We start from the raw sequence: 22408 nt of genomic DNA on the forward strand, positions 1-22408 counted from the left end.
CCACGAGCGTTAAAATAGTATCTAGTATCACGACGCGAATCGAAAGAGTGCCTCAGCCTAATTCACTTGGGAGATATATCGCACCTTGCACTTACTTAATTTGTGTTTATCTCTACATAAATCTAATCAGCTTAGTAACATTGGAATACGAATATTCTTTGATCCAAACGGTTTGAACTTAAAAACAATAAAATATTACTTAAATGGACCCCTGTTTAGAAGCGGTTTTGCACTTTTACCCGCATTACTCTTAAAGACCGATTAAATTTTACTTAAAGAAAATGGGCATGCTTCTGAGAAATTTCAATGCACAACAATTTTACTTATTTACTGGAATGTCAGTACACATTCCACCTGGCAAATTCAATTCACATCTGGCTCCTTTAAATAATTTTGGAATGAGGTTATGTGAAAAATTTTGCAAATTTAACTAAAATCACGTACGACATAGAGTCAGTCAATCAATGCAAATAAAAACAATAACAAAAATTATTTATATACTCTTCACATACATCTTACATGTTAGTATATAAGGAAAACCATTTTTAGAAACAATTGAGTACATTCACATAAATATGCCAAAGAATCCTGGGAAAAAGTAGTTGGTCTCTTGTTCTAGAATACTAAAGGAAGTGTGTAGAGTTTTTTTTTTATTTAATGGCATGCGTATACCCCAAGTCAATACATATGCATGCATGTACGTATGGATATGTATATACATATATAGTATATATGGGGTATTCCATCCCATTTCGACCAATTTTGAACCCGACCCCTTTAGAATTGGCTGAAAGTTTTTCTTCTTTTTCTAGTTTACGAGAGACGTTTTTCAGAAGTTTTTCAAATTTTTTCATCCAACTCAAAAAAAGTTATGAATTTTTAAAAAAACACCGTTTAAAACTTATTTTGAGTTGGAAAACGGTGTTTTTTTCAAAATGCTATAACTTTTTCAAAAATTGACCGTTTGGGATCATTTTTTTTTTTTTTTAAATGTTTTTAAATGTACTTTGCGGAAAAAATACAAAAAAAAATTTAGTTTTTTTTTTTCAATTTAATAAAAAAAAAAAAAAAAATTCTCGGCCCACTCCGGGATTAGTGGGGATGATTGCAGAATTGATTGAAGTTTTTTATGAGAAAAAAAAGGGCGAAATTCGAAAAATCTCGAAAAACTGAAAAATTACAAAAAAAAAACTTTAAAAATTTTTTTGAATTTTTTCCGAAAAGTACATTTAAAAAAATATAAAAAAAAAAAAAAATGATCCCAAACGGTCAATTTTTGAAAAAGTTATAGCATTTTGAAAACAAAAACGGTGTTTTTTTAAAAATTCATTACTTTTTTGAGTTGGATAAAAAAATTTGGAAAACTTCTGAAAAACGTCTTTCGTAAGCTAGAAAAAGAAGAAAAACTTTCAGCCAATTCTAAGGGGTCGGGTTCAAAATTGGTCGAAATGGGATGGAATACCTCATATATAATACCTGTATTTGTGTTGAACCCGATTAGAGACATTTTTAGCACACATTCTGAAAAAAATTAAATAATCAAACTCAAAGTCAATTATCCATATGTGTATGTTTCTTCATAAGTATATGTTTCAGAAATATTTTTGTTTTAAGTCCAAATAAACTGGCCAAAAATAATATATTTATGTACATATATACTTTGATAATTTTGTATGTATATATGTATGTCTAAAATATGAATGTGTAGGTGTGCATTGTGGGAAGCTAACTGAATAGACAAGCACCTATAGACATACGGGGTATTCCATGTCAATTACCTCTACCGATGGATTTTGTATTACAAATTTCGCTGAAATTTTGACATCTTTTTGTAGAACTAGAAAAAAGTTTCCCTGACTTTTTTTAATTTTTTTCTTTTCGTAAATTGGTAAATAACCCATTATTTAATTGCAAAAAAAAAAAAAACAAAAAAACACAAGAAAAAAGATTCAAGAATTAAAAAAAAATATATATAACATTATTATCCGATTACGTGACAATGCTTCAAATAAAAACAGTAAAAAAGAAAATCCAATATTTTATTTCAGAAAAATCATTATATAATTTTTTAAGTTTCCACAAAATGCAAGAAAAATACACAAACAAATATATCTAATTATTTGAAAATTAAAAAAATGCATTATTATTATATTTTATTTATTTTATAATTAATTTTATTTCCAAAAAAATTTAAAAAATGATATATATATTAGAGTTTACGAATTCTTTCAGAACACAAGCACGACTCGCGAGATTCTGGAGTCTCGAAAACAACGTAAAGCTAGCGAGGTTCTCGACATTCAGTTTAGTCGCTGCTGTAACATATAGTGTGTTTTTATACTCAGCTGAGATGAGCTCACAGATTATATTAATTTTGTTCGCATAACGGTACCCCGTAACGGCATAAACTTATCGAGATAGATATAGATTTCTATATATCAAGTCTGGGCGAAAGAAGAAATTAATTTAACCATGCCCGTCCGTCCGTACGTCTGTCCGTAAATACGATAGCTTCAGTAAATTTTGAGGTATCTTAATGAAATTTGATATGTAAGTTCCTGGGCACCCATCTCAGATCGCTATTTAAAATGAACCAAATCGGACTTTTACCACGCCCACCTCTTCGATATCGAAAATTTCGAAAAACTGAAAAAGTGCTATAATTCATTACCAAAAACGGATAAAGCGATGAAACTTGCAAGCTGTAATTTGGCAGCTGAGTATGTAATGTTCGGTTACACCCGAACTTAGCATTCCTTACTTGTTTACTTAAGGTTTTTTTTTTTCAATATAGTGCATTTCTAGTGATACTTCACCCAGCAAATATATGCATTATTTTTAGAGCTTAAGATTTCTAGAATTTGTTCAAGAAGAAATTTTTCACGAGTTTGGGCTCGTAAGGCTCTCGAGTTTCTCGCTATTCAATTTAATCATACCTCCAAAGCAGCGACTAAATTGAGTGCCGGGAAGCTCGTGAGTATCCCGAGTACTTCGAGACCCAAAAGTCTCGAGAAGAGCCGATAGTCGCGAAAATTTTCTTATCGAACAAATTCGAGAAACAGTAAAAAAAAACAGTGATGTGAAGGTTCAAAAATATTTACTATGGGACTCGGCATAAAGGTTATATTTCCGGAAGTAAACAATTTTAAAAAACAATCTAAGGATACAAAACATATTAAAATCCATACTTCAACAATATATATATATATTTAGAATTCGAGTTGAAAATGTCTGTACAACTGTAAAGGAATTATTTTTACATAACTGTTTTGAGAAAGTTTGTCAGATAACGACAAATTATAGTTAAAACACGTTTAAAACCCCAAAGTGGGGGAAAATCAAAAAAAAAAAATTCATTGAAGAGTTGGATAAGATATTAAAAAATATTTTTGAAGTTGATGAAGCTTTTAAAAAATTATTTACCTTTGTTATTTGAAAAAAAAAAAAAAAAACATTAAAAATCTTAAAAACAATAAACCATAAATATCTCATTTCGAGACTCGGCATAAAATTTGAGTTTTGAAATTTTTTTTTTATAAAAATGGAAGATTAAAACCAATTTATTCCAAAAGTTTTTTTTTTCAAAAAGTTCAATAAAAATCGTTTGTTAAAAATTTCAAAAAGGAATATCTTTGAATTGGCCGCAAAAAAATTTTAAAAATAAATTCATAGCAATCTTTTTTTTGGAAGAGCACAAAATTTATCGTTGGGACGTGTAGGCATGGAATGCGCCGTACATATGTATATACACATTCAAAGGTATCTAACACCAGCAACCTGTTGTCCATCTAACTATATACTTAAGGTTGAAAAATTTCGCAGACAATAAGACGCCCACAAATCCATCTATGTGCAACTGAGACACGCGCTTCATTTATCTCATACATAGTACATAAAAAATATTAGCTACGCTACAGTGAAACCAAAAAATAGTAGATTCATTATAAGATATTCTCTAGTCTCTAAATTGCCAAAACTGCACCGATTACTAGTCCCAAAATAGAAAGAATTTTGAAACGTGCAGAGCCTGAACATATACTATACTAGAGCCTAAGCCTTACTAAGGACCCAACAGCGGTAGCTCGATTACTGACACCATTGATTACCAGCCTTTAGGCATCTTAGAGTTTCATTACAATTGTAGCACCAAAAACACTGTTCGGAAGTTTAGTTAGGTGCTTGTTTTGCCGAGTAACCTAAAACAGAAGAAAAAGTAAGCAGAATCTGTGTAAAGCCTTTTCGGTACTCGGCCTTGCCAATGCGTAGAGTCCATTACTATTGCGAAAAGCGTTTCTTTCGACTAGCTTTAGAGGCATTTTATCTTTTTGTCAAAGAATCGTGCTCCTTTTAATTTTTCTTACAAATTGACGGGACGGAGCCTACTTGTTTTATGCCGACCCCCAGAGGCATCTCAAGGCAGATGGGTTTTCACAGAGAGCTTTTCATGGCAGAAATACACTAGGAGTACTTGCCAAACACTGCCGAGGGGCGACCGCGCTTAGAAAAATTTTGAAAAAACTTGTTTTCTAAAATTTTAATGCTGCTTTGCCCGGGGCGTGAACTCAGGATCTGCGGTGTTGTAGGCGGAGCACGCTACAATTACACAATGGTGGCCGCTGCATCATATAATTAATTTAAATAAACCAAGTATGAGGTACTTTTGAAAAGATAATTCCACATCAAAAGAGGCCATCGATATCTTCAGTCGCACCGCTTGAACCCCAGTATACAATGCTTGGTGTAAGCTTAAATCATGATTTGTCTTTGAGGCTAGTTAGCTCCTCATGACGGTTTAATTAATACATATTTGACAAATTTTCATACTAACTCTGAGTTAAAAAGATAATTTGCCGTTGTGCAAGTGTGCTTTAGTGAGCTTAAAGAGTCACAATCGTTAATACCACGCCGGTCTTGCGCATGATTCACATGCTCAAGAAAAGACTGTGCTTAGAAGCCTAATAAAAGTTTCGAGCTCGCCTACAATGTGAGCTCAGCGGGTGTTCAGCACTGCATTCAATGCCCCTGTGCGAATAGTGCTGCTATTTATAGATCTGAGCAACCCATTGCACTTGCACCTTTAGGGTGGTGCTAAATCCAGCTGGTGGTTTTCGCCTGATTGATCAACATCCATTGGCATTCAGCTTTAGACTAACATTACATCTTTCTGTTTTATATAAGCTCGCAAAGGTACTTAACTCTATTCGACTCATGCCGTTCTATCTTCTCGTTAGCAGAACAAAACCCATTTTATTTCAGTTAAACGGAAGTCTGCCAAGATCAGGACCATCAGAAATCATCTCTAAGGCAACGAGTGGCGGATATTCATCGTAGATTAAGCTCATGGACCTAAAGCATATCGTTTGTAATCACAACTCAAAGCCTAGCTTAAATACTATCACGTTTGTTTTGACTTTCCACTCAGCAGTCAACGAATAAATTCAACCGGCTCCAAATGCTGTCATACCTCTTTCAATTGTCACCGATGGAAAGCTGTAACCACTCCAAGAAAAAACTAAGTATCAGTTCCTTGTCCCAGATTGATGACGCTTTAAATTTGAAATTGAATGTAGTTGGGTTACATACTAGTTGTGAGGTAGCTTGAGACCAATTCATTTAACTGCTGGGTATCTATGCAAAAAAAAACTGCCTTCGTATCTGAAATCTAGTAATCGCCAATATCGTATATGTGTATGTTCGTCTTCATTGAGTGTAAAATTTCATTCATAAAATTTTACGACCAACTTGCAATCCCACTAATGCCAATCGAATACTCACACAGGTAAGAAAGATGCAATTGTTGCTGTGCAAAGATTCAAAATGCAATCAAATGGGATCGCTTTAGGATTGGACATAATATGGCTCTATTGTCTGAGACGGAAGTCAATTGGTTTGACTTTTCGAACAAAAACAAAAATAAAAAGAAAAGAAATACAAAAAATGCAATTGTGAATAATGTTTTGACAAAAACAATGCAACATGTGTTTCAATGTGCAAAGTATCTCACAGGTACCTGGCTACCTGGCTAGTTGGCAAATTATCCCCATTGGCTCAGCCAATAGCCGAGCCGTGCCGTGTACACTAACTGCACTTGTTTCGGTAATTCCGCTCATCACAAAAGGCAAGTGCGAGATGAAGATTTCTTAAAAATATTGCACATTTGTTAATCCGAAACAGTTACAAAATAGTTTTAAGACAGTAAAGAACGTTTGCTAAGAAAGAAGGGGAAATTTGTGAAGTAAAAATAGAAATTATTGCTAATTAGATGTTTATTTCTTGTTGTTGAAATTTGGTGTTTTCGTGCGTGAAGATGATATTTCAAAGGAAAGTGTTGACAGAACGTAATCGGCATAGTTTTTCAAGTGAGTGTTGTTGTTGTTGGTGTTCATCGAAATACATATCAAATGGAAGATAGTGTATGTATATTTAAATAGTGGTAACCCAAAAAGGGGTTTTTTGAGTCCAGTCCTAGTTCTATTTAAAACAATGTAGTCTTCCCATATCTAGAATAAAGCGTACTTGACTGATGAGAAGCCATGCGTACTTGACAAATGAGAAGCCTTGCAGACGTGACAACTCACGATAGGTTTTCTTCTTGGTTCGTTTTTGATAAATATTATGTTAGCATCTATATAGGAAATTCTTGTTAGCACATTGGACGCCAGTATATCACAAATTATCATAACGGAAAACTACTTTCAGGTGCCAGTCATGTATAGGCTTTTTGCAACACATCCTGTCGTTCTCATTGTTTGTGGTGTTACGCTTGCTCTTACGGTCTGTTTTCTTCTTTTTTTCTCTTTCTGTTTTTCTTCCTCTTCATCTTTAGTTTCCTATCCATTTTATTTTTTATTATCTTTTTTTGCTTTTACCCTTTCCTTCACCTTTTCCCTTACCCCTTCCTCTATAACTTCCTCTTATATTTCCTTTTCCTCTTCCTTTTCCTTTTCCTCATCCTTATATCTTTTTTATTCCTATTCCTTTTCCTATTCCCCTTCCTTTTCCTATTCCCCTTCCTTTTCATATTCCTATTCATAATCCTTTTCCTATTGCTATTCATATTCCTATTCCTATTCATATTCCTTTCGATATTCCTATTTTCATTCCTATTCCAATTCCAATTCCTCTTCCTATTCTTATTTTTATACTCAGCTGTGCCGAGCTCACAGAGTATATTAATTTTGTTCGCATAACGGTAATCCGTAACGGCATAAACTAATCGAGATAGATATATATTTCTATATATCAAAATGATCTGGTCGAAAAAAGAAATTCATTTAGCCATGTCCGTCCGTCCGTCCGTCCATAAACACGATAACTTGAGTAAATTTTGAGGTATCTTAATGAAATTTGGTATGTAAGTTCCTGGGCACTCATTTCAGATCGCTATTTAAAATGGACGAAATCGGACTGTAACCACGCCCACTTTTTCGATATCGAAAATTTCGAAAACCCGAAAAAGTTCGAAAATTCATTACCAAAGACGGATAAAGCGGTGAAACATGGTAGGTGGCTTGACTTTATGACACAGATTAGTAAAATTTTGGACAATGGGCGTGGCACCGCCCACTTCTAAAAGAAGGTAATTTAAAAGCTTTGCAGGCGGTAGTTTGGCAGTCGTTGAAGATATCATGATGAAATTTGGTAGGAACGTTACTCATATTACTGTATGTGTGCTAAAGGAATATTTTCAAAATCTGATCACGAACACGCCCACTTTTAACCCTAGAACGCATAACCGGGTACTTGTGTGTCCAGTTGCGACTTTAAACTACTTTAGTGAGAGAACCACTGTCACTAGAGTGTTGAACTTTCTAATCTAGGAAACTACAGTATTTCTGTATCGTTTAAGTCAATGCTTGCAGGTTTTATCATTGTGGAATAACCAGGTGGAATAAGGCGTCAATTGTCTCGCTATAAATTCTTCTTTGTTCTCTCATTCGGCTATCTGAAAATTTTTCACCAATGTTGTCCCCGAAAAAGTGTTGCTTTTGCATTTTTCAGGAGTAAAATATGCCAATTTGAGCACTTTTTTCACATAAACTATTAGGTGAATATCGATGGCCTTTACTGGATTTAATTACAGAAATTCATCATTTAATGTATCTTTGGTGTTGGTTCCATAAGTAAGGCCGTGCTAAACTAATACTTCCATATTTTTGATATTATTGTTATATACATATGTTTAATTTGTTCCCAAAAAAAAAATTGAAACAGGTCTTTGTTAAAACAACCTATTTGCATTCACGTCATATTCAACTAAGGATTTTCCCCTGTGCAGCGCTTCTGAAGACTTTTGAGCAATGTTTTTGTCATTCCTACAACAAAAACACCAAAACTGTCATATTATACCTTATTTATGGAAAAAATTCGCTAAAACGATGGTATTCTAAAAGTTGGAAAAAATTGGAAAACCAGACCACTAAGATAAGAAAAATGATACAGTTATGAATTGTAATTTAGAATACATGAATCAGGCTCGCTTCGAAACAGCATCTTATGGTTGTAGGCCGAATGCCGCTGGGCTAGTCTATCCCCTGATATATTTTGGTAAATAATAACTTGGTAACATTAGTAATATATCATGAATTCAACTGTCAAGAGTTTTTGGGGGATCTTCTGATTAAATTTGTTATTATATATTAGAAGAGCATATGTTTTAGTTCCGAATCTAAACGAAAAATCAATAAAGCAGATGAACATGTCAATGAATTTTAAGGGACGGAAACACATTTAAGACTATCACGATCACTTCCAAGTGTGATTGTAAAATTTTTCATCGAACCCGAAACCCATTTAAGTTCCGCCAAAGGCAGAAAAGTTCAACTAAATAACTGACGTACATATGTACTTTATATGAATAAAACACGTTTCTTTTATGTCCGGTTTTTCAATGAAAGTTTGCAGTTGAAATTGAGGTCAGTTAAGGTGGCCAAATTGAATTTATTATTCTTAATCGTTCCTAAAAGTAATGTTAACTCGCACTGGTCCTTTGTATTTAATTTTGCATTGGCGTTAGGTGGCACTGATATGTTGAAAAAAGCAATTTCTGTAATGGTTTTCGTAGCAAGGTATTTATTTTTCTACAATTTTTTCAATGCGGGAAAAAAACTTACCAGCTTCCGACCGTCGAAAATACATCACTACCGTTTCAGATAGCGTACATCTTCTGTCTTTTTTTATTTACTTCACCTGGTGATTCCACTTTGCCCAAATATATGTTCCCAAAGTCGACACCTACGCGAACGCATAACCGGGTACCCGTGTACCCTTCAAATATTTAACAACTTATTAGTTTTAATAGGAAATTTTTATTGCGGATTGTAAAAATATATTAGGAAACATGAATCTTTAAACAAAAAATATTGTATTTTGTAGACATATACTAATTTTTCTGCTCGCAAACGGTGCAGATACAATTTGTCACCGAATGTACCAGGCGCATTGGTTTTTTGCAGATGCTGTATGTTTTCGCGTTTTTTTCTTCGTTTGGGGGTTTCAGTATAACATAGGTAACAGGAGCCAGTTACCGCTTTTCTCGAGCAGTAAATAATTAACTCACTGATCAGCACACAATCTGTAATAATTTTTACTTATGAATTTTGTTACTGTGTATTTGTAACGGTAAAAACTTGTAAGTGGACACTTCGGATTGCTTGCTGAAACAGCCGGGCGATTTAGTTGTAATTGCTCCATACGACCTTTTAAATCATCCACTTCTGCCCGAAATTGTGCGATTTTTGCATTCCTGCGATTCAAGTTTTGATGATACCCTTGCTTCCTGTGCCTCCAGCTGCGAGGATATGCGAGTTTCTTGTGCTTTCAACTGCTCAGCCATATATGTCTTCTGTTCTTCTAACTGTGTTTCCATCTTGGTTGTTATCTGTGTCGACATTTCTGAAATACGCGTTTCTTGTGCTTCAATCTTGGACGTTATGCGTGTCTCCTGCGATTCCATATATGTCTTCTGTTCTGCCAGTTGAGATGTTATATCTGTCTTTTGTACTTCGAGCTGTGCTGACATATTTGTGGATATTTGTGATGACATTTCTGTTATGCGTGTTTCCTGGGTTTCCGTTTTTGCCGATATCTGTGATAACAAAGCCAATATCGCACTATTCTCGCCGCTTACGACTGGACCCGGATTTCCGTTCCTCTCTTCAATTTTTGTTGTTGTCTAGTCCCCATCAGGATGAAAGGCATCATCGTCCACATTAATTCCTTCCGACTCCATTAGCTCTCGTAGTTGTGCTTGAAGTTCGATCTTATTGCCGGTTGTGTTCAATCCACGGCTCTCCAACTCCTTCTTCAGTTGTTGGATTCTCAATTCACTCAACTTTGCCATGTCCAAGTTGTATTCGCAATCTTTGGAATTTGTTCAACAATTCCTCTTCTGACACCAATTGTAACGAATTTACTGCAAATCCTCTTATTTTCAACCTTCTGCTAAGTTCGAATCACTAAACTGTTGAATAAATAACTTCACTATTCAATAATGCAAAATGGTCTTTATTAAAGTTCTTTACAATAACACTACAACTGATTTTCAAAATAATACTGCTATTGCCCGCTAGATAGCGTCTTAAATCCAATTGATTATCGCGCCTCTACTGCTGCTGCCTTTTATACTCTCTGATTTCCTCATTCGCAACTTCTAGGCGCTTCCATTTCCAGAATCTACTAGTTGGCCGTCAGCTATCAAATTTCTCAGCTGTAACTACAGATGAACGATGTTATAGCTTCTCTCATTGCATACTTTCGGGAGTATCCATGTGGTTGTGCGTTGCTTCTCCGCTGCGTGTACGTACATATGTGTAGACATAATGATTAATTCGTTTATGTAGATACATAATGATTGAATTATTGATGTGAATTCACGTCACTGCTTAGCATCGGCCTAGAGATAGCAGTACCCCTTAGTGTTGCTAATATTCGTAACAATATATATAATTAAATTAGCGGTACCCGACAGATGATGTTCTGCGTCACCCTGGTCCACATTTTGGTCGACATCTCGAAAACACCTTCACATGTACAACTAAGGGCCACTCCATTTGAAAACCCTCATTAATACTTTTCATTTGATACCCATATCGTACAAACACATTCTAGAGTCACCCCTGGTCCACCTTTATGGCGATATCTCGAAAAGGCGTCGACCTATAGAACTATGGCCCAGTCCCTTCTAAAATACTGTTTAATACCTTCCATTTGATACCCATGTCATACAAACACATTCCAGGGTTACCCTAGGTTCATTTTCCTACATGGTGATTTTCCCTTATTTTGTCTCCAAAGCTCTCAGCTGAGTATGTAATGTTCGGTTACACCCGAACTTAGCCTTCCTTACTTGTTATTCATATTCCTATTCCTATTCTTATTCCTCTTCCTATTCCTATTCCTATTCCCTTCCCCTTCCCTCTAACTCACACTTTCCCTTCCCCACCCTTCCTTCTCCTCATCCACATCCTAGTCTTCTTCTTCCCTTTTCTTCTCTCCGATTTCTTGTCCCCCTTTTTCCATCTAATTCCTCTTCCTGCTCCCTCTATTCCTCATCCCATTCCTCTTTCTACTCCTCTTGCTATTCCTCATCCTATCTTTCTCTGTTTTCTCTCCCCCGCTCCTTTTCTGTCTTTCAGTTACTCCTTTCCTCAACTGCTTACTCTGTTTTTAATAACACACATACACACAACCTTGTCGATATTCTGGTCTGATTCTACTTTCCTTTTCCCAGTGCCTCCAAAGCCTTTTTTCTCTCATCCTTCCTTCTAACCAACTCTTTGTTTTCCTCTCCATTTTCCTCTTCTTCTTTCTTTTCTTAATCTTCTTCTTCTTCTGGCATCTATAAGGACACACCCTGAGGCGGAGTGCTATCGATGTTGATGGTCCTTTGTCGAATATATATCCGGAATGTTCTAGTTACAAGCGCCATTAAGGTACTAGCCCGACCATTCAGGTCATCCTGACCCAGCCCGCAGTTCCATGAAGAGCTTGGGGCCGCTAGAGCCTCGCTTGCCCAATAAGTTATGTTACGTTTATATTGGTAATAATTCTCCCCTCGAGTAGGCTGGGTTCACAATTGGATTGAGGACGCTGTGAAGCTACAAAGCTTTGTAGTGCGCTTAATAACCCTTTGGATCCCTAGAATTGTTATATCAGACATTCAATATCTCCTTGCCGAGATATAGCAAATCGTGCTTTTTTAAAACAACAGGTTGTAATCTTTCACTTTTTCAAATAGCATCTATACGATACATAAACCCAGTGCAGTCCAAAAGCTGGCTTACTCCTATTTGGAAAGGTTTCCCTTCCTTACTTCCTCTTCTTTTTTCTAAACATCCCTCTGCCTTTTCAAACCTGACCTCTCCATAGCTTAAAATTTGTTTGCCAAAAGCTCCTTTTAGGTTTCTGTATGCAATTTATACATATGGACGGCAAAGACGACATCCATGTATTAATTGATACCTGGTAAGAGTATTTTCGACAACCCTTTTATCCTCATTGCCGGCCCCTCTCATAGTTCACAGTCCAACTCTCAACACCCCAACTTACCACTTTGCTAGAAAAGCAATGAGGACATTTAAAGGACTGTCGAAATAATGTAAATGTGAGGTAAGGAAGAACTGAAAGCTTGTTAAAATACCACACTCAGGACGGTCACTGGGTCTCTTTTTATGTTGCCGGAACATCATCTGCAAAGTGAGGCGGAGATATCCTGAACAAACAGTTTATGTTTAATACTCAGACACCTGGGTATTTGTAAAGACATCTGATTGAAGACGCCCCGCCTTATAGGGACAACACCGCAAGCAGTACGAAGAAATGCGGCACAAAATATTTCATCCGTATTAACGAAAATAATATAAGAAGGCCTACAAAGAGACGTAAAAGTCCTGGCTAGGTCCTTTGACAGTTCAGGCGGTTGACTAATTTTATAATAAAGTTTAAACATTATTATATTGTGACGAATATTCCACATCCCTAGTCTGTTGCTAAGTAAATGAAGTCACAACAACAATAAGGCAGACAGTCACTTGTATCTACATAAACGAATCAATCATTATGTCTACACATAAGTACGTACACGCAGCGGAGAAGCAACGCACAACCACATGCATATATTCGAGATACTCCCGAAAGTATGCAATTAGAGAAGCTATAAAATCGTGCATCTGTAGTTACAGCTGGGAAATTTGATAGCTGATGGCCAACTAGTAGATTCTGGAAATGGAAGCGCCTAGAAGATGCGAACGAGGAAATCAGAGAGTATAAAAGGCAGCAACAGTAGAGGCGCGATAATCAGTTGGATTTAAGACACTATCTAGCGAGCAATAGCAGTATTATTTTCAAAATCAGTTTCGTTTAAGCAAGCTATTGGTTGTTATTGTGAAGTACTTTAATAAAGGCCATTTTGCATTATTAAATATTGGAGTTATTTATTCAACAGTTTAGCGATACGAACGTTAGTATAAGGTTGCAAATAAGAGGATTTGCAGCAAATTCGTTACAATATAAAAAATGCTTAGATTTCCCAAGTTAGTTGCAAATAAAATGTTCTGTTTTATTAAAAAATAACATACTTTTCGTTTTTGTTTCCTTTGCAGGCTTAGCTAAATCTTGTGCCATGAAGGAGAAGAGTAAAAATGCCGCTCGTACCAGACGTGAAAAGGAAAATGCGGAATTCTTTGAATTGGCCAAATTACTACCATTACCAAGTGCAATTACATCACAGTTGGACAAAGCGTCCATCATCAGATTAACAACATCATATTTGAAAATGCGTCAAGTCTTTCCTGATGGTAAGTTGATTGTTATATTAAGGGGACAAATAACATGTAAGACCATGTGAGCTCGACTGTGAGATCAAAGAATTTTAGATTTAGTTATTGATACTGGAAAAATATATTATAAAGTTTACAAGCGGCGATGGCTACTAGAATATGTTTCTGAATTTCACTTCTTCATCAGCTAGCTTATAGAGAGCTGAGTATTGAATTCGAAATCTCCAACATTCATACTTTATACTAGTGTAAAAGCAGAAGAAGCCTTTAACCATTCAGCCATATGAATGCCCCGCTGCCTACTTTGCAATTGGTATCTAAGTCAGGGGCGTAGCCTGAAAATTGCCTTGCGGGGGGAGGGGGGGGGGGGGGAAGGGAGGAGTTAAAAAAAATATTTTTTTTCAGTTAAATAAATAAAAAAAAGTTTGTCTATGCATGAGATCTAACGTGTACGTATATAAAATTCAAAAGAAAGAAACTGATCGAAAAGAAAAAAATTTAATTTAAAAGAAATTTAATTTAAAAAGTCATGAAAAATATTATTTTTCATTTATCAAATAATTTTAATTTTACGCTTTTGAAATGTGTTTTTGACATGAAAAAAAGCGTAGATATTACATTATAATAATATGTTTTCCACATGGAAAATAATATCAAATTTGCATTATATTTCAAAATAGGAAACGTGTACTTCAAACAAGTAAAGAAGGTTAAGTTCGGGTGTAACCGAACATTACATACTCATTTGAGAGCTATGGTGACAACATAAGGGAAAATAACCATGTAGGAAAATGAACCGAGGGAAACCCTGGAATGTGTTTGTATGACATGTCTATCAAATGAAAGGCACTAAAGAGTATTTTATGAGGGAGTGGGCCATAGTTCTATAGGTGGACGCCATTTAGGGATATCGCCATAAAGGTGGACCACGGCTGACTCAAGAATTTGTTTGTACGATATGGGTATCAAAGGAAAGATGTTAATGGGAATTTTAAAAGGCGTGGGCTTAGTTTTATAGGTGGACGCTGTTTCGAGATATCGCCATAAAGGTGGACCAGGGGTGACCATAGAATTTGTTTGTACAATATGGGTATCAAAAGAAAGGTGTTAATGAGTACTTTAAAGGGAGTGATCCTTAGTTCCATAGGTGGACGCCGTTTCGAGATATCGCCATAAAGGTGGACCAGGGGTGACCCTAGAATTTTTTGTACGATATGGGTATCAAATTAAAGGTATTAATGAGGGTTTTAAAAGAGAGTGGTGTTAGTTGTATAGGTGGTCGTCTTTTCAGAGATATCGCCCGCCATAAAGGTGGACCAGGGGTGACCCTAGAATGCGTTTGTACAATATGGGTATCAAACGAAAGGTGTTAATGAGTATTTTAAAAGGGAGTGGGCCTTAGTTCTATAGGTGGAAGCCGATTCGAAATATCGCTATAAAGGTGGACCAGGGGTGACTCTAGAATGTGTTTGCACGATATGGGTATCAAATGAAAGGTGTTTATGAGTATTTTAAAAGGGAGTGGGCCTTAGTTCTATAGGTGGAAGCCGTTTCGAAATATCGCCATAAAGGTGGACCAGGGGTGACTCTAGAATGTGTTTGTACGATATGGGTATAAAATTAAAGGTATTAATGAGGGTTTTAAAAGGGAGTGGTGGTAATTGTATAGGTGGTCGCCTTTTCGAGATACCGCCACAAAGGTGGACCAGGGGTGACTCTAGAATGTGTTTGTATGATATTGGTATGAACTTAAAGGTATTAATGAGAGTTTTAAAAGGGAGTGGTGGTAGTTGTATATGTGAAGGCGTTTTCCAGATATCGACCAAAATGTGGACCAGAGTGACCCAGAGCATCATCTGTTGGATACCGCTAATTTATTTATATATGTAATACCTGCCAAGATTTCAAGGGTTTTTTACTTCGCACTGTAGAACTTTTTCATTTTCTTCTACTTAATATGGTAGGTGTCACAACCAGTTTACAGAGTTTTTTCTAAAGTTATATTTCGCGTCAATAAACCAATCCAATTACCTTACCATGTTTCATCCCTTTTTTCGTATTTGGTATAGAATTATGGCATTTTTTTTAATTTTTCGTAATTTTCGATATCCAAAAAGTGGGCGTGGTTATAGTCGGATTTCGTTCATTTTTTATACCAAGATAAAGTGAGTTCAGGTAAGTACGTGAACTCAGTTCAGTAAAGATATATCGATTTTTGCTCAAGTTATCGCGTTAACGGCCGAGCGGAAGGACAGACGGTCGACTATGTATAAAAACTGGGCGTGGCTTCAACAGATTTCGGCCATTTTCACATAAAATAGTTAACGTCATAAAACCTATGTCCCTACCAAATTTCAAAAGGAGTGGTAAATAGTTGTTCGACTTATGGCATTAAATGTATCCTAGACAAATCAAATGAAAAAGGGCGGAGCCACGCCCATTTTGAAATTTTCTTTAGTTTTTGTATTTTGTTGCACCATATCATTACTGGAGTTGAATGTTGACATAATTTACTTATATACGGTAAACATATCAAATTTTTTGTTAAAATTTTACTTTAAAAAAATTTTTTTTTAAAAGTGGGCGTTGTCCTTCTCCGATTTTGCTAATTTTTATTAAGCGTACATATAGTAATAGTAGTAACGTTCCTGCCAAATTTCATCGTGATATCTTCAACGACTGCCAAATTACAGCTTGCAAAATTTTAAATTACCTTCTTTTAAAAGTGGGCGGCGCCACGCCCATGGTCCAAAATTTTACTAATTTTCTATTCTGCGTCATAAGCTCAACCCACCTACCAAGTTTCATCGCTTTATCTGTCTTTGGTAATGAATTATCGCACTTTTTCGTTTTTTTCGAAATTTTCGATATCGAAAAAGTGGGCGTGGTTATATTCCGATATCGTTCATTTTAAATAACGATCTGAGATGAGTACTCAGGAACCTACAACCCAAATTTTATCAAAATACCTCAAAATTTACTCAAGTTATCGTGTTAACGGACGGACGGACGGACGGACATGGCTCAATCAAATTTTTTTTCGATCCTGATGATTTTGATATATGGAAGTCTATATCTATCTCGATTCCTTTATACCTGTACAACCAACCGTTATCCAATCAAACTTAATATACTCTGTGAGCTCTGCTCAACTGAGTATAAAAAATGCTGTAAATTTAACATTATTTAAATGTTAAAAATATTTGCCTTTTCATTCCGATGAATGTAATAGCTTTTGAGGCAAACGAGCAAACGCCTGAATTGATAATATTCACGCATGCAATAAGTTGGTCGATTTTAAATCAATGTCGACCATGTTCGTTTAAGCAAGTTGGATCATTGAACACGATCATGTTGCCGTTGTTGTCGAACGTTGTTGTGTTCGATTTTTGCTGTTCTCTGATATGTATGTAGATGGTCGTTAGGCAAATTTACAAGGAAACTTCTTTATGAAATTATAGTAAAAGTTAACATGTACATTTGTATATTTAATAAATTGCAGAATTATTATGAAACAGAATATGATTAAAATATATAAGTGTTCACTTCGTACATACATATGCTTGCATATTAAAAATATAATATCACCAGCAAAGTAAATACGTAGAAGAAATTTATTAACATAGACATAAAACATCAAATATTTGAATTGTAATGACCTAAAAAATCAAATGATCCGGAGGCAAGGGGGGTTTAAACCCCCCCTCCCCCGTCGCTACGCCCCTGATCTAAATGTTGCCTTTTTTTGTTCCTTTATACACCATTAGGTACATACTACTTCCATGTGTAGAATACTTATAGGCGCGCTTTCAAGAGCTTGGTAACATTGGGTTTACAGCAAAGCTTTGCTATAAAAGTATAAATATTGGAGATTTCGAGTACCGTACTCTGCTCCCGAGAAGCTAGCTGATAAAGAAGTGAAATTCAGAAACATATTCTAGTAACCATCGCAGTTTGTAAACTTTGTAATTTTTCTCTAATATGAATAACAAAAACAATTGAATAAAGCAATATGAGTATGTGTCGCTAATGAAATACAGATAATTTTAGATTTATTTCAATAGTTTTTAGAGTTTTGAGCCTGATGTGGCAGTCGTTGCAGCGATAGGAGGATAAAGTGTATATGGAGTAGTAGCCCATTTGGTTCGATTACAAAATTAAATAAATCCGCCTAAAGCAAAGGTTTCATTCTACATTGAGCCTACAATTAAATTCGTACATAAAGATATTCTTCCTGTTTAAATTTTTCCCACTCACCATTATTATTATTTTGTTTTGTTTTGCTTGAAATAACAATGGAAAGTGTGTTGTTGTTTTCATTAAACTATAATTGGAACAATTGGCGCGCGACAAAATGCTACGACTATTATCCACCACTGAAGTTTTTGGAAAGCTCAATGGCATATCGCTTTTAAATTCATCCGCTTTGACTGACCGTTTGACAGCGGCACACGTTACGCAATGAGGTGGCAGGCGTCACAGTAAATGTTTCGTTTGACGAGATTTGCCACGAGCTGCAGCCGTCGCCGCAAACAACAGGAAATACCTAGCGGCTATGCTAAATGAGGTGTGAAAGTCGGGTTGTGTCATAGAGCAGTGAATTTGCTAAATATTTTTGTATGTAGGCGTATGGGCTTATAATTGTTAAAAAGCGCAGCAGGACATCTACTTTATTTAAGAAGTGCAAAAGTCGAGTGGAGTTGCGGGGAGTGGCACAGTTTGCAAAGTTTTTTCGCGTGTGAAGTCAAGCAAAAATTGTATTTGCTCAAAGATTATGGGTAACCAGCTTTACTGGGGATCAATGAAGTAGAAACCGGCGTAATTATTTGTAAAAAGAATTTACTTTAGAAAAATGCAGATTCCTAAAACTAGGGCAGGAGACCATCGCCTAAATCCAGAGCCGCAATAAAATCCTCAAATCTCTTGCCGGCAGCACTTGGGGTAAAGGCAAAGAAACGTTCATTACGACTTACAAAGCAATTGGCCGGCCGATTGCATTGTACGCGTCCCCGATATGGTCGCCAAGCCTAAAGGTTACTCACTGAAACAAAATACAGGCCTGTCAAAATACTGCCCTCAGAACCGCTACGGGCTCTCTTCTTATGTCTCCAGAATACCACCTACACAATGAGGCGAGAGTAATCCCCATTAGGGCGAACAATGAAATGCTGAACAAATAGTTACTGTTGAATACACAGAAACCTGGGTATCCCAACAGACATCTACTTGATGAGGCTACACCTCCCAGGGACTTAAGGGGTTATCTCCATAAGCATTATGAAGAAATACGGCACCTGAGAATAAAGCCGTATGAAGCAAAAAAGCACAAGCAGGTCCGCAGTGATATCCACAAAAAGGCGTCGGACCTCTATGTCAGGAATTGCCTGGCGAATCCAGCTCTTCAAGAAAAATACCTAGAACTCGCAGAGGAGGAACGCACTCTCCCTAGGGAAGCACGCGTCACTCTATCTCAACTTCGATCGATACTGTAACAGGTTAAACTCTTACCTATTCAGAATCAACCCCGGCATACAAAATGAATGTCCTGCTTGCAATGTGTCCCCACATGACACCAACCACTTTTTCAATTGTAATGTGGAACCTGTGGACATTTATGATCGGCCACACCTATTGGATGGGGCGAAGTCCTGTAACAACAACAACCATCGCCTACTCTAATAGTAGATGGGAATTCAGTTCTACAAATCGAACCCCCCTCACACCCAAGTATCTGTAAATTCTTTGAACATTTATATGTGGTTTCTTTACCAATCAAGCGTTTTCGGTGCCGAAGTATCAGACATCAAGAAGCTCAAGAACTCCTAACAAATAGGAGGAAAAAAGAACATTCTTAACTGAGTTGCCTTGAAAATCTGTAGGAGCACTCGTTTCACTTTCGTAAATTTCAAACAAAGGTACTTAAGCCCCTAGAGCTGAGTCGTTCTTTCCCTTAGTTTTTACACAGATCTGCACGAGTTTCTCTATTCATCTTGGTTGATTTTTTTGAGTGCATATGTACATTTTTATTTTTTCTGTAAAACTTTAAACTAATTCAGCTTGTGTATGGAACTTAAGAGCAAAGGAGAACAATGACTTGTCCTCAATAGCATACACGCCCACATAATCACACACTGAGGAAGATGGCGTGGTGGGAAAATTTGCTGAGCTAAAGTCTACAAATTTCAAAGACACTTAATTATATGTAGGTTTGTATGTAAATTAAGGTGTCCTCTATTTTGAAAGCTAGTTGTTGCTGGATCTTTTCAAAAGGGAAAGACATATATATATGACTTATCTTGTTTGGTTGATTTTCCGACAGGGTGGATAAATGATGTTCTCAAGAACGAAAATCGACACTGATGATGGCACAACGCCGAAACCGGTTTTTCACAAACCAAATTTGACAAGGGATGACGAAAAATCGTTCCAATATACATCACATATATATATATATAAATCAGCTACTGCCTTAGCGGACCTTGTACTATCTGCTTTCTGAGTAATTCTTAACAAAGCATTTGTGGTCCTATATTAGCTCCTACCTACGTTAATGAGGTCGCTGGCCGGTTCTATGTCCATAGGTAAGGGAACATTTTTTATTAGCTAAAACTCAGCTCAAGCTTTGGAGCTGCCGCTGTGGTCTAGTGGTAGTATGCTAGCTAATCGAAGGGCCAATTATCAAGTGACTACAACCGAAAGCAAACATTTTCTAAAAAGCGGAATCCGAGTGTATTTATAACATGAAAACCTTTCCTACAAAAACTCATCTTCCCAGCAGATATCGTTCGGAGACGGCAAAGCCCATGTGGCTTGTAAAATAATCAGTTTGGATTTCGAAAAACAGGCTCCATCGTAAATGCAAACGAAACAGTTGTCGAAATTGCTCGAGAAGCCATGACCGGAAATCAAAGTAAAAGGAAGATCTCTCCATTGATTACTTTGGTTACTAAGAATGTTTTTAACACTGTGGACCGGTTGCAGATACAAAGCTCCGAAGCTTACTTACGCAGAAGAATTGGTAGTTATTTTAAGGACAGAAACTACTCTTTGAACTCGATGAGGAGCGAAAACCCGGATCTGTTCTTGAACCAACACTATGGAGTCCGCAGTGCTTAAGATCAACCTCACAGGAGATGCAAAAATTTCCGCCTATACAGATGACATTTTAGTTTCAGCAATGGTCACTGAAATTGGATCTGTTCCAATGACGCCATACGAGGAATAAAAGAATACCTGACTAATATGGAGCCGACGATGGTTAGCAATAACACAAAGGTGGTTCTAAAAGCGGACTGTGAATGAGTTAGTCCTAAATAACGGAGATTCTCAAATCACTTCAAATAAAATATTTACGAGTAAGCGTTGAGTCAAAACTTACTTTCAAGCAGCGAATAATGCCTAATAACGGAGACTAACGCGAAATTATCCATCAGCTTTTGTCCACCGTAACCAGCTCGATGATATTACTTACATTGTAGCGTTAGTGTTGGACAGATCTGGATTGGCCCACCAAAGATATATATTATAACCGACTTATAGCTAACGGACGGTATCCGCGTGGCGCGATACTTGTTTTATCTCAGAAAATCCCAGTAGATCTGATGGCCGACCTATATGACGTTGCACTCGAACGACCATCTAAAGACGTAAAGAAGAGCGCAAAAGCTAAGTGGGAATTACGGTGAGAAGTATTGCGGAAAGGGCGTTGGACTTTCACTAAATATAGCTCGATGGCATGAGTGGAAGTACGGTGAACTAAATCACTACCTCACTCAGATATTGAGTGGGCTTGGCGGTTTCAAAGAGTATTTATATACGCGTAGAATAGAGGATGATTTTTCTGTCTCCACTGAACTGGAAAACGCAGAACACGTCATGCTTAAATATCGTCGTTTTCACGGAGAAAGACTCACTGTACACAGATTTTTGGTACATTGTTGGACTGATGTGCTCAAAATAGCGTTTATAGTTATGGTACTATTAATGGATGCTGAAAGGAAGCACAGAGCAGTGAGCATGCGAAACATTGGCGATATAATCGTAGAGATAGGGTGGGGTTGGTATTAGATGTAAAGGCCGAGACAGAAACAGGGGTGGCAGTAGTGGAAGAGGTGAAGGAAGATATAGAGGTGGAGGTAGAAGTTGGGGTAAAGGTTGGGCACGGTGTGCTTGCGCCGAGAAATACCCGATCGCGAATTTTGATTTTAATGGTTAAATACTCACACCCGTCAAACACATCTGAAATACTTCCACCTTGAGAGGTACAGGGAGAGTTAAAGATAGAGGTAGGGGGGAGGGGGAGATAATGATGGAAGAAGTTATCGCCAGAACCGGTAGGCAATCTGCACGAGTTAACCTGAGAACTATGTTATTTTCTTTGAAAGAATACGAAGTTTATAAAAGCTGGACATGAAAGCAGGAAACCCAAATATGCCCCTATCGGACACCCTAATACAAACACGAATAAAAATACATACATATGTGTAGGAGATGCATAGCGGCGGAAGCTCTAGCTAAGCAGGATGGAAATGCAGCTTGAAGATGTTGTATTTATTTTTCCTTTTTTGTTCTACTATCATTCCTTTGTGCCTTTTTATTGCAATAATTATTTCAATAATACTTGAGAAAGA

At 36.6% G+C, this 22408-nt stretch overlaps 1 protein-coding gene across 3 annotated transcripts in view; it reads left to right on the forward strand.

Moving 5' to 3' along the window:
* sim (single-minded) overlaps positions 1-22408 on the forward strand; it is a 144549-nt gene that overhangs the window by 96384 nt on the left and 25757 nt on the right. For 2 of the 3 annotated variants that reach the window (XM_067761768.1, XM_067761767.1), the window contains one exon: positions 13602-13796. In XM_067761768.1, the coding sequence (XP_067617869.1) occupies positions 13622-13796 (175 nt within the window). In that variant the 5' untranslated portion in view covers positions 13602-13621. Of the gene's footprint in view, positions 1-6264; positions 6360-13601; positions 13797-22408 lie in introns of those variants that run through there. The other variant, XM_067761766.1, reaches the window with a different exon arrangement.

The sequence above is a fragment of the Eurosta solidaginis genome, chromosome 1 (genome assembly GCF_040869045.1).
Source record: "Eurosta solidaginis isolate ZX-2024a chromosome 1, ASM4086904v1, whole genome shotgun sequence".
NCBI lineage: Eukaryota > Metazoa > Arthropoda > Insecta > Diptera > Tephritidae > Eurosta > Eurosta solidaginis.